The sequence below is a fragment of the Buceros rhinoceros genome, unplaced genomic scaffold (genome assembly GCF_000710305.1).
Source record: "Buceros rhinoceros silvestris isolate BGI_N320 unplaced genomic scaffold, ASM71030v1 scaffold12095, whole genome shotgun sequence".
In the NCBI taxonomy this organism is placed as follows: Eukaryota; Metazoa; Chordata; class Aves; order Bucerotiformes; family Bucerotidae; genus Buceros; species Buceros rhinoceros.
In genome coordinates, this window is record NW_010412366.1 from 20,115 (window position 1) to 32,166 (window position 12,052).

The 12,052-nt window shown below is 39.4% G+C and overlaps 1 protein-coding gene across 1 annotated transcript in view; it reads left to right on the forward strand.

The window, feature by feature from the left end:
* Positions 1 to 11,416, forward strand: part of CPZ (carboxypeptidase Z) — a 22,469-nt gene extending 11,053 nt beyond the window's left edge. The window contains exons 6-10 of the mRNA XM_010136374.1: positions 1,191 to 1,349; positions 5,219 to 5,354; positions 6,429 to 6,568; positions 9,222 to 9,321; positions 11,061 to 11,416. Coding sequence (XP_010134676.1) covers positions 1,191 to 1,349; positions 5,219 to 5,354; positions 6,429 to 6,568; positions 9,222 to 9,321; positions 11,061 to 11,416 — 891 coding nt within the window. The remainder of the gene's footprint in view (positions 1 to 1,190; positions 1,350 to 5,218; positions 5,355 to 6,428; positions 6,569 to 9,221; positions 9,322 to 11,060) is intronic.
* Positions 11,417 to 12,052: the final 636 nt, after the last annotated feature.

Sequence of the window (12,052 nt, forward strand, 5' to 3'; positions counted from 1 at the left end):
ATGATTACAACTTTAATGTATAGTTCTTCGGAGTTTTTTTGGTTTGGGGTTTTTTTTGCTTAGTTTTTGGTTGGTTGGTTGGTTGTTTTTTTTCCTGCACGTTGCTGACTTGATTCACTGTTAGTAGTCATTAGCCATTCTGAGATCTCTGCTGGCTGATTTTCTAACGTGATGGAATCAAAGCAAAGGGTGATATGCAAAGTTAGCAGCCCTATATAGAGGCTGGACTAAGTCCATCGTAAAAGACCTTTCTAATTTTTTAAAAACCTGCATATCTGCACCCGTGCAAAGCAGAGTCCGGATTAGCAGCCTCTGCCTTCACCCACTTTTCCCGTGGTAACTTCACAAGCTGCAAGGAAAAGAAGCTCACCTCCTACAAGAGCTCTGGCGTGCGCCTGGGCTTGCGGGGACCAGCCACCAGGTGACACTGTTATCCCTAAGAATCAGCTAACACTGGAGCAGACCGGTGAAACTCCTCTTCAGGGGGAAGAAAAAAAAAAAAAAGAGATGAAGGATCCTACCGCATGCCGGGGGTAGATGGGTGCCTGAGCATCTTTGGGAGCCCAGTGCCTACTCTCTTGGCCACAGGTACTAAACGTCGACTGTCAGAAAGACGAATTTTGTGGCTTATCTGCAGCAGTTCACTGCAGGTACCTGCTGTTGTTGCTGTGCTTTATATAAATCAGTTTTCATTTGTTTGTAGAAAACCTAGACCAAAGGATAGCAAATGTGTTTCCAACAAGTGCTGAGAATTGTAAATTGATCCTGTATTCCAGTATTCCCAGTTTCCATCCAAAGTGAATCCTGCTGATATAGAAAGGAAATTATGTAAGGAGTTTAGTTTGCAAGTAGTGGTACAGTGCTGCAGTTTTTCAAGCCCTAAAATGATGCCATCATCACTTCAAAATGCTGAAAATGTCACTGTAATAAAGAGTTATTCTTCTGTCAAAATTTCTCTCTTTTTTCTTTCATTTTTTCTGCAGTGAACAGTGTGTCTCATCCATTCCCTGGAACAAACTGATGCTCTTCCCCTATAAACCTTTGGGATTGAAGAGCCAAAGAACCTCATCATTCTCCTTTCTGACACACTCTCTTTTCCACTGGGCTTCATCCTGCTCAAGATCAATTCCCTTTGGAGCAGCATGACTACTCACAGTTTGGTTTGTTTGGTTTTTTCTCCTGGATTTCAGGTGGCCCCTGAGACGAAAGCAGTCATGAAGTGGTTGAGGTCTATCCCATTTGTGCTCTCTGCCAGCCTCCATGGGGGTGAGCTGGTGGTCACCTATCCTTACGACTATTCCAGGCATCCTACGGAAGAAAAAATGTTCTCTCCTACACCTGATGAGAAGGTAATACTGTTTTTGCAGGGTGAGCATATTGGTATGGTTTCCATATGTGGAACTAAGGAAACTTTTTCTTTTAACAAGTAACAAACTTTGATTCATTTAGATTGTATACATGTGCATATAAGTACGCATATATGTATTAAATATTTAATAAATCGTATGTATGATTTATAAATAATGCATACATAAATACTTATGTAATATTATTTATGCAGATATTTAATGTGCTTTAAAATATACGATCATTTACATGCTATCAGCTTGATCTGTAAAGATTTACCCAAGTTTTGGAAGGCCAAATATGATTTCACAAGGCCCAGGTCAGGAAAAGCCAGGCTTTTACTACTTAAAGTGTGTAGGCTGTGGTAGTTTTGCCGCTCATTTCCAGAAGAAAAGGAACAAGCCTGACCAGCAGTTTTATCTTCTGTTGAAATCTTTAGGGGGAAGAAAAAAAGGCTGGCTGCCATATGGGGGCAGCCTTCTAACATTTATTCCAAATCAGATGAATGGGAATGGTTTTCCCCTCTCCTCCCTGGAAATTTCCTCATTTGGGACTCACTGTAAATCTTCTGTGAAATTTTTTGCCATCTTTCCTATTTCCCTTTGGTTTCCTCAATCTAGTATTCATTGCCGACATGCCCACTAGGAGAACAGCTAGCTTTCCAGTCTTCTAGCATATGTTAAAATGTCACTGGCTTCTTAAGAAAAAGTGGGTCTGTATATACTGAACACAGGTTGAAAATAGTCAGAAGTTGGTCTTTGACTTAAAGCATCAGTTACCTTTAAGTGCATTTCTGGGATGACTTCCTCTAAAGTGACAGTTCTCACCAGCACATATTAAATATTTAAATATTTCTGACTATTAAACATTTTCTATATCAATCCATTTCTTCTGAGCTGTATGATACCTCTTGCACAGCTAAAAATCCATGTAAGAAATACGTGGTGGGTGGTAATGGAAGTTAGAGAAGCTCTTGCTGAGGACTGGGGAGATCATAAACCTGTGCACTTGTATCCCATTTCCTGGCTAGGGGATTTACATGCAAATGGTGAAGGTGTATGGCTGTGTGTGCAGTTCTCCTGTGGGATGGAAGGGCAGCAGTCCCTCCCTCATCTCCAGTCAGGGACATCATGTGTGTTTTGAGTCAAATGGTGCAGTCGCATGGACAAAGTGCTCCAGCTCAATGCAGTGCACAGCTGAGCAAGCCCTAAGGGCATCCCTGGTTTGTGACAGTGTAAGACAGAGGACCTCACGCCAGAGAACGCTGCATAGTCAGTGGCCGCAAAGCCTGGAAAGTTAGCTACAAACTTTGAAGTTTAAAACATATAGGAGAGGCCTGGGGTTATCATCAACTAAAAAAAAATTTTCAAATGAGTCAACACAGGATCCTTAAGAACACTATCAGTATCACTTTACATTTTGCCCAGATAGTTACAACACCTGTACCTGTGAAGTGGCCTACATTTAAGTAACATCATCTGCACTGCTGCTGCCAGGGAACTTGCATCCTGAAATATAGCAGCTTGTTTTATCCACCATACACTTGTCATAACCCTTGTTCTGACTGCTGATCTGTAGAATTTGCCATGCAAGGGGAAGCAAGGCAAGTTTGCACCCTTGACTGCAGTCCAGGGAGAAATGCTGCAGTGCCGATAATAGCCAGGAATTAAAAAGTCAAATTCTGCAAAGGGTATTCAAAACAGGTTGCCCTGGTTGAAAATGCATTTGGTGCTGCCGCCTCTCTGTGTACCTCATGGTGCACGTGCACAAGGTTCCTCTTGTCACCTGCTCCAAGACACTGTGGATTTCAAGCCACTTAAGCCCCATCACAGCCTGGGCTGGTACCTGCTGAGACCAAGGAGTCTCAAAGCTGGACCATGTCCTTACATTCATATTCTTGCATCTGGTTCAACCCATCTAATCCAGAACTTTTCCATTTTTTGGCTTTTGTGGAGATGGATGATTTTAGCAGGTTCTTGTTCCTTTGTGTTATGCAAGAAGCTGCATTGATGCCTGTGCTCAGTTGAGCAGAAAGGTGCACACGAAGACAAGTTCAACTCCTTTGGTGAATGGAAACACTTCCTTGCCTTCCCTGGAAAAAGCCAACCTGTGACAGTCAGTGGGGTAAAAGTACTGGCCAAGGTAACAACACTGACCTCGTTTTACTAAGTGAAGCATCACACTTCTAAAGGCATGAGGATTCCCCTCTGTTTTCTCTCTTTTTGTGCCACTGTATTACACCTAAAGTTTTTTGAGGTCCGTGACTAGTCATACATTAGCTGATAAGCGATAATAAAGATGTTGCTATCCAAGCACATTTTAACTTTTTTTTAAAGAAAAGTTCACTTGACTTTGGATTTCTCACTCTCTCTTCTCACTGCCACCCATCTTCATTCACTTGCACCAGTGGCCAGGCAAAAGGCTCATGAGAGAAGAGAAACTTGGTTGCTGGAAATAAAACATCTACAGATATCTTTGGGAAAGGTGAGGAACACACTTGTATGTCACATAGGCACCATCTAAACTTTTAGCAAATATTTTCCACCAAAGATTCAGAACTGGGACCCAAATACCTGTACAAATTAAAGATACTGGGCCTGGCCCCAAAGTATTACCAGTTAAAGTTCTTAACATATTTAATTAACATCCATTTCTTTCCATCAGGACTTTGAAGGACACTTAATTGCCTGATCTGAGCAATACTTAGACACATAGAAACTTAAGGGAGGTGCAAAAGCATTTTAAATTAAGCCAGCATGTTTAGTGTCTGGTCGTCAGAAGTATATTAGTAAATTGTCTCTAAACTAACGTATCACTCTTTTTTCACATTTCTGTGGTCACCTACCTGACCCCATTATCACCTCAGTTTTGTGATTATTAGAAACATCTGTAAATATTAGATCAAAGTTGTGTGGTTAGTCATTTTGGTCTTTATCCTTGATGTCAACATCACTTCTAAAAATAGGATTTTAACAACCTCTTGCTCACATTGTCTTAAGCAATATGCAGTGAAACTTGTGATGCATAGTAGTATATAGTAGCATCTGATAATTCTTGACATTTCGGTGTTGAAATATGAAATTTTAGCTTTTGTAGATGAGGTTTGAAAAAACAAAAAGGAAGGCGGGAATTCTGTATAGAGTTGGAATGAACATCGAAGAAAAATGGCAGCAGTCTGATTCAAATAAATGGTTTCTCCAAATCACTGCTGTTTCCTCTGCCTTCACTACATGTACCTGTCACTTTTCCTTTCAGGGTGGTGACTCCCCTGCTCTTTATCAGTACCAACATTCTTAGGAAATCAGTGGTGACATCCTCCATCATCACATCCTATCTTCTGCTTTTTAGGAATGGTTTGTGCCCCACAAAGAAGCAACTGTCATTGGGATCAAACTGGCAGGCTGTTCTCTGTGAGTGAGAAGTGCAAAGCAAAATGACACGGTCTATTTTAAATAGCAGCAGCCAATGTGAAGGTCTGGTTGGGCTGATACTGATGTAGGTATTTTCAAAAGGGTAAAAATAGCAAGAGCTAAAACATAACCAGGAGAGGTAATTTCAGCTTTAAAACCTGAGACATGAAGTACAACCAAACAAGCCATCTACCCCTGCCTCAGATGGTAGGGGGAAGCCAAATATCACGTACTCCTCTGGTATTTAATGGGGCCTCTGGCTAAATGCATTGGATTGCAGAGAAGGGTCTTGGAGAAGAGGACAAGTGAAAATTTCCTGGCAGAATATCTTTGCACAAAGGTTCACCCTCTCCATCAGCTTCCAGGATGCTGTCTGGGCTCACAACAGCCACAGTAACTAGCAATGACTTCAGTGTTTATAGTTTGTAAAAGCAAATGCATTTCAAACTCTTTTGTTGCAGACATTTCAAATGCTGGCTAAAGCATACGCAAATGCACATCCAGTCATCTCAGACCGATCCGAACTTCGTTGTGGTGGAAATTTTGTAAAACGTGGAGGTATTATAAATGGTGCTGAGTGGTACAGCTTCACTGGAGGTAAAACCACTTTACCATCATATCAAGTGAGGTAAAACCTCTATATGACCTTTATGAGACACAGGGGTTGAAAGAAATAATTTTATTAATTTCCATTTTCTTTAGCTCAGGCACCTGCAAAATGTAACTTGTAACAGATTTAAGTAGCAAGATGTGTGTTCGTAACATTTATATCCAGATACCATGGGATATATTCAGCCCTGATATGACTGGAGGAAAGATAACAAGTATACAAAGGTCAAATCTGTTATTGCATATAATATCACATTTTCAAATCTGAATTGTAGAAATAAATGCTTAATGCTATGCTCTCATTCCTTAGCTGCATGAATTTGAATCCATCTTGTAGACTATACAAGTGGTGCTTTTCCAATCTGTTTAAACAAACTCATTTTCAGGGAAAACTATAACAGAGACTAATATCCTATTCATTTGTTCTTGGGTTGCTAATATGATTTCTCCAAAAATAGCATTTAGCTTTCTTTAGGATTCCTGAAATACTGGCATGAGTGAAGTACCAGTATTCATAAATTTTCAGTGGTTGTGTTTTCAGATAGGACTCTGCCGGATCCCCATATGATTATGCTGAAACTAGTTATTTAGAAAGCTTTGGGGCATGAGTGAGAATTAGGTTTAAATATCCTCGGCTTGCATTCTTCTGAAAATTATATCCAACGTCTTTTGTACAGAAGCACTTTTGAACATACTGATGGCAAAAGGTCATCTCTTTGCTGGTGACCCTTGGCAATCACCTCTGATACAGCCAATTATCCAATTACCATGATTAACCAACCCTTATCTCTCTAATGCTACTTTTTGGTCAGGTGAATAATGATTTTAAATTATGCCTTTTCACCTGAAAGAAAAGTCATTGTCATTAGTTAATTTGTAGTTGGAACGAGTTGTAGCATTCTGAATTTGCTGAATACTTTTTATGTATCAGCCACGCACGCTCTTTACCATATATTAATCCACACCCACAGGCACTGAATTCAGCTGGCTGCAACAGCAAAAATCCAGTTTAGGGTTACATGGCTTGTTCATGATCTCTCCTTTTTCTTTTTAAACCTATAGGTATGGCAGATTTCAATTACCTTCACACAAATTGCTTTGAAGTTACTGTGGAGGTAGGATGTGAGAAGTTTCCTTTGGAGGAAGAACTGTTTACAATCTGGCATGAAAACAGAGATGCTCTTCTCAACTACATGGAAATGGTATAGCTCTGCTTTTATCGACCTTCATGCTTACAGCTTTTATTCTTCGTTTTTTGTCAATATTCGTTTCTTTACTGTTTCCCTGATTAGTTATCAAGAGAGCACCTACTCAACACCACGTTCTGCCAGGGGACCTGGTGTGTCAGTTTGTCTAACAGGACATGCAGATAATATTTTGCCTATAATATTGCAGGAAGAATGGAGATTGAGGGCTGTCAAAGGCTTGAAAACAGTGAAAAAGGGAATTCTCTGTAAATATTTTGTGCAGGATTATAAGTCAACTGTCCAAAATTTCATGCTAGAGAAAACCCATATATTCAGAAAATTATGAATCAACCTTTCTCTTGAAGAATAAAGCAACAAGATCTGCTTCCCAGAGAGCTTCCTGGAACTTTTTCCTGTCCTCATTCCATGTTTGTGGCCCCAAGCTTACAGCACAGCAACAGGAGAATTAGATTCAGCTAAAATAGTGAGGTTCTAGGCATCTTGTTAGAAATGCCATTTCTGCACTTTTCAGCTTTTTTCATGAAAGTACTTAGGGAAGATCTGAAGCCTGGTGTTCTAAAAGAACAACTGTATGTCTGTGAGCATTAAAACATCTCATTATAAGTAATTTTTAGTAAGAAGTTTAAGCTCAGCAAAAACAAATACCTCACTGACAATAAGTAAGTGAACACAGAAACAGAAGTTGCTCATCTTTCTCTCAGCCATTAGTGGATTAGCTTTCTGTCATGCCTTATTTTGATAGAATACACAGTAATCTAAAATTGTTAGGAGTGTTTTTATGGCCTTTCTAAGCAACCTCTTTCTACTTGTGGTAAGTATTATCATTCAATAAAGTCTACAGCACAGACCACCAAACTCATTTCATTTTACAGCTGTCTGATGAAAATGAGTTTTAGTGAATCCAAATGGAACTGGGTTAAATCCATATATATTGCAGTTGAAGTCTTCAAGATGTAAAGATTTTTATAGTGTGAGATACTGTAGAAGTCTGTGCCGGAAAAGCTTTTTGAGTAAATGCAGGACAGCAGGCAAAACAACTTTGTAGATAAGGATGACTGAATTACTCCCGATAAGCATTAAGTCTGCCATAACCAGTTCGAACTTTTCTTATTCTGATATATACCAGTCTGTTTGGTGTGTGTACAAATCTAATTGGCTTAATATACAAAAGTAGACTTAATTTTCATAAACGCTGATCTCCTCTTCCTGTCAGAAGTGTTATCAAAACACTGTCCCAAACTTAAATAGCGCAGACTTGAGGCAAAAAAAAAAAATCATTTATTTACTACAGCAAAACAAATCCATGTTGTTAAAGAAATTTCAATTTTGTCATTTTTATCCTGTCATGTTGTAATTGTAAAGTTATTATTGAAGTTGGATGAGGTCATACTACTTTGAGTATGTCTACACTGTAAATTAAACTTGGGTCTGAGATGATGACTCTTCAGACCAGATTCACCCACTATCCATGTGATAAATCCTCAAGTCCATGCTGAAAAGCAAATTGCAGAGTTTCATCATAATAGACCTTAAGATTTCAAGTCCTTATACTGAGTTGTTCCTAAACCCTCCAGTGAACAGCTGTACTCTGTATGGAATGTTTAACAAGAACAGTGTCAACACAGCCTCACCTTAAATGAAAAAATGCTGTCACTAGACTGGACCTTTTTTTTCCAGCTTCATATTAGGAATTACTGTGAAGTCAGGTATTTTAATGTTTGTTTTTAAACATCTCTATATTTCAACAGAAAAGCAGATGTATTTTTCCATTGTTTTGAAGCTTCGGGTTTTTTTCTGTTGTTTTGTGGCAAAGGATAATGGGGAGGGAAAAGTGAGAGGGAAAGAAAGAAGAGGGGAAGCAAAGTAAAGAGCAGCTCAAGTTGATCATGGCAGTTCAGGGGAAAAATCAAAATGGAATTACTTTATGTTTAAAAAGGCCATACAGTGTTTCCAAAAGGAAATGTTTTAATTTCAGATGGCTGCAAAAAAAAGAACCTTAAGAGGTTTAATATTTAAATACTTGGATTTTTTCCTATTCTGTTTTGGTTTATTGAACTTGAACTACAGTGAGCTGTTTGTGCACCTCCTTTTATGATAGAGTTCACATTGCTCTTCAGTTTGTTACCAAGCACATTTCTCATCAGCTCAAGCAACTCGTTTCTGAGCTTGTAGAGAAGGGGTAAAGTGTAATATACACGCTGCTACCATGACATTCTGACGTGTAGTGAAGTGTATTCAGCAGAACAATGGTGAGTCCCAGGTAGCTGAAGTGATGCCTTCTCATTGAGTATAGGGTATTGGATTGTTTTTCAAGAGCATAACTTTTCATTTCTTTGTGGTTCTGGGTCAAACATTCAGAAAAATAATGTGTCTGATCATGAGGTGCCAGTGATCGGTGCAGAGAAGGGTCTCTCAATGCAGAGCCACGTACCTAGCCCAAAGAAGCTCTCGTTCAGTTACCCCTTTCCCTTAGTCCCCTTGGAGCTCCCAAATCAGAGGATATGATCTGAAGGGGCATTAGCACCTGAGAGCTTCTATAACGGGTTGAAAGTCTTGAAAATTGTTTCCCTGCTACAGGGGAACCTGAGAAGAGGTGGTATGGTAAGAAATGACTCCCATCTAACTTTGCTTTGTTTTGCTTCGCCAGGTTCATCGCGGAATAAAAGGAATTGTGTCAGATAAGTTTGGCAACCCAATAAAAAATGCTCGTATTTCAGTCAGGGGCATCAGGCACGATGTCACCACAGGTAATATCTTCAGTTTGAACATTTTCCTGGGGCAAGGTGAAAGCACTGAGAGCTTACCCTGCAAAAGTCTTACTGTATTTGATAGAAATGGAGCACTTTAATGGCAAATTGAAGGCTCAGCTGAGTGTTTGGTTCTAGAATAACAAGAGAGAAGACATGTGCAACTGGCTGTTCAGTCTGTCATGTTTCTGGGATGACATAGTCCTTGTCATTAAAGCTTCCACCTGGAACTGTCTGTTGTCCATCAAAGCCGATGTGACTTCAATGAAATTCAGAAATCCGACTTTATGTTTCATGTCTGGGTAAATTTGGCAATAGCCCTGCTCAGGGGCTGCTCAGCATATGGAGCCCAGATAGAACAAGTTAGCTGAAATATTGTGAGCATGAAGTGTGGACATTAGAGTAGGATTCACGCTGACTTTAACAACTGAAATAACATCAGTGATTGAAGGACCCACAACTTTTTTTGTTTATGTGGAGAAGCGTAAATATATGAAATTTTTGGACAATATTTATATCAAATGCAAAAAACAAGAATTTAAATTATGAGCACTTTATACCTGTTACCAGCTGGTAAGTATATTGAGGCATATGCAACTGTTAATTGTCACAGTCATAAAGTTCTGAGCTTTTAGGCTCTCACTGAAATCAATGCTCTCATTTTATTATTGATTTCTGTGAGAACAGGGTAGGCCTATGAGGGCAAAATAGGAGACATGAATGGTAACATTTTGCTCTAATGATAGTTGTTGAATCAATTCGAAAGCCAGAATGGTTTATAATATGGTGAATGTTTTCCAGCTTTCAAAACAACTAACATTAGAGGTGATACAATAGTGGAGATGATGCAGATCCTGAGGCTGGTGGGAGACTCTGGCATGAATTAGCGTCTTTTTCAAACTTCTTCCCAAACAATAGCTGTCCATTGGCAGTGGACCTTTAAAGAATTGAGAATTAAATTAAAAAATCTGTTTACACTGAAGGAAAAAGGAGTATTTGTTCGTGAGTTAGGTGTGGTTAAGAATGTCATATGATTAAAAAGTCTTTTAATCAGCGTTAAAAAAGACTGGGAAATTCCATGAGAAAACAGTAATAATGCAACATTAACTGAGCTAAGAAACTTACCATTCAAAACAGAGGAAATAAAAAATGAAGAATAAATATTCTGTTTTAAAAATCCCTGGTTTTGCCTGCAGGTTCTAATCTTCAGCTGGGGGAAATTTACACCCATTTTACACTAATGGCAATTTATACCAGCTGCAAGCTCCAACTCTGTAGTCTTATGTGCTGTAATGTCTGCAAAGTAATTGAATGTAATATAATAAAAGCAGGGATTTCTTAGCTCCTTAGACATTATATATATATGGATTCTGCTTTCACTTTCTTAAGTTTCACATAGTTTTAAATCAATATTTTTCTTTGGAGTTATTCCTTGTACCCCTGGGAAAGCAGCGTGAAGGAGTGCTTTCCTTCCCTGTGATACAGGCACAGCAGTTAGGGACATTTTTTAAGTGAATTTCACTCCATTAGCTCCCAAAGGCCAGCTTTTCATAGGTGGAGTTTCTTTTTTGTCATTCAAGTGTTTGCATCTGATTTTTTTTCAAAATCTGATCCACCCCAACTCTGAGATCCTTTGAAAACCCGCCCCTTAAATGTTTGTGCATGCGTGTGTATGTAACTATAAAGGATGCAAGACTAAAAACTGAGCTGGGTTTTGTTGTGCCTTTACCTTTCCTAAGCTGCTGATGGAGACTACTGGCGACTCCTGCCTCCGGGGACATACATAGTCAGTGCCCAAGCGGCAGGATACAGCCGGGTGATGAAGAGGGTCACCCTTCCTGCCAAGATGAAACGGGCTGGGAGAGTCGACTTTGTACTGCGACCTGCGGAATCTTGGCCCAGCAAGCTCCTCCGCCGGTCCATGGAAGATGCGTACGACCCATACGACCCATTGGAACTTTTTGACCCTCATGCCCAGCATGGGCAGCCCGAAGCTCGAGGTGGGTCACCACCGGGCAGGGAGAAGCCTTGGTGGTGGTCTTACTTCAGCTCTCTAGACCTGCACAAACCTCTGTGGCTGCTCAAACAGCGCTGAAGGGTGTCACAGTGCTCTGCTAGCCTTGCTCTGTGGCCCTTCCACCTGACTCCAGACACCCTCACTGCTCTTGGCAATATTTAAATCTGTTTCATTTGAAAATACAGTGTTAATTCAAGCACGCTTACCTCTTTGTTTCCTCTTCACACACAACTGAGTATGTTCAAGTGTTTTACATATTAAAAACAATTGTGCACGCCCATTCAAAGCACAAGTTTTATGCAGTCTTTTTTCTTGGTAGTACTCTGTGCTTCTGCCCATGTGGTTATCAATCACATTCATTATTTATTAGATCCTAACTACCTGCAGGAAGATATTCCTGATCTTTTAATTCATTTTTATACATCTCTTAACATATTAATGACTGTATACTAAAAACAACTTCCAGAAACACTCAGGAAACTCTTTTCTTTCCACTTTTTACATTATTTTAGTGTATTAAGCTCAGTTCATTAACTCTTCTAATACAGCTCACAATGATTTTTTTAAAAAATCCATTAGTATTGACTCCAGACAGAAAATCATTAGGAATTTGGAAATAAATCTGCATCTGAATAAGTAACATGTTTAGTAGGAGAGCTGCTCATAGGTAGATCAGTATCAATAATTACATATTTTCCCAAGTAAATTTTCAGA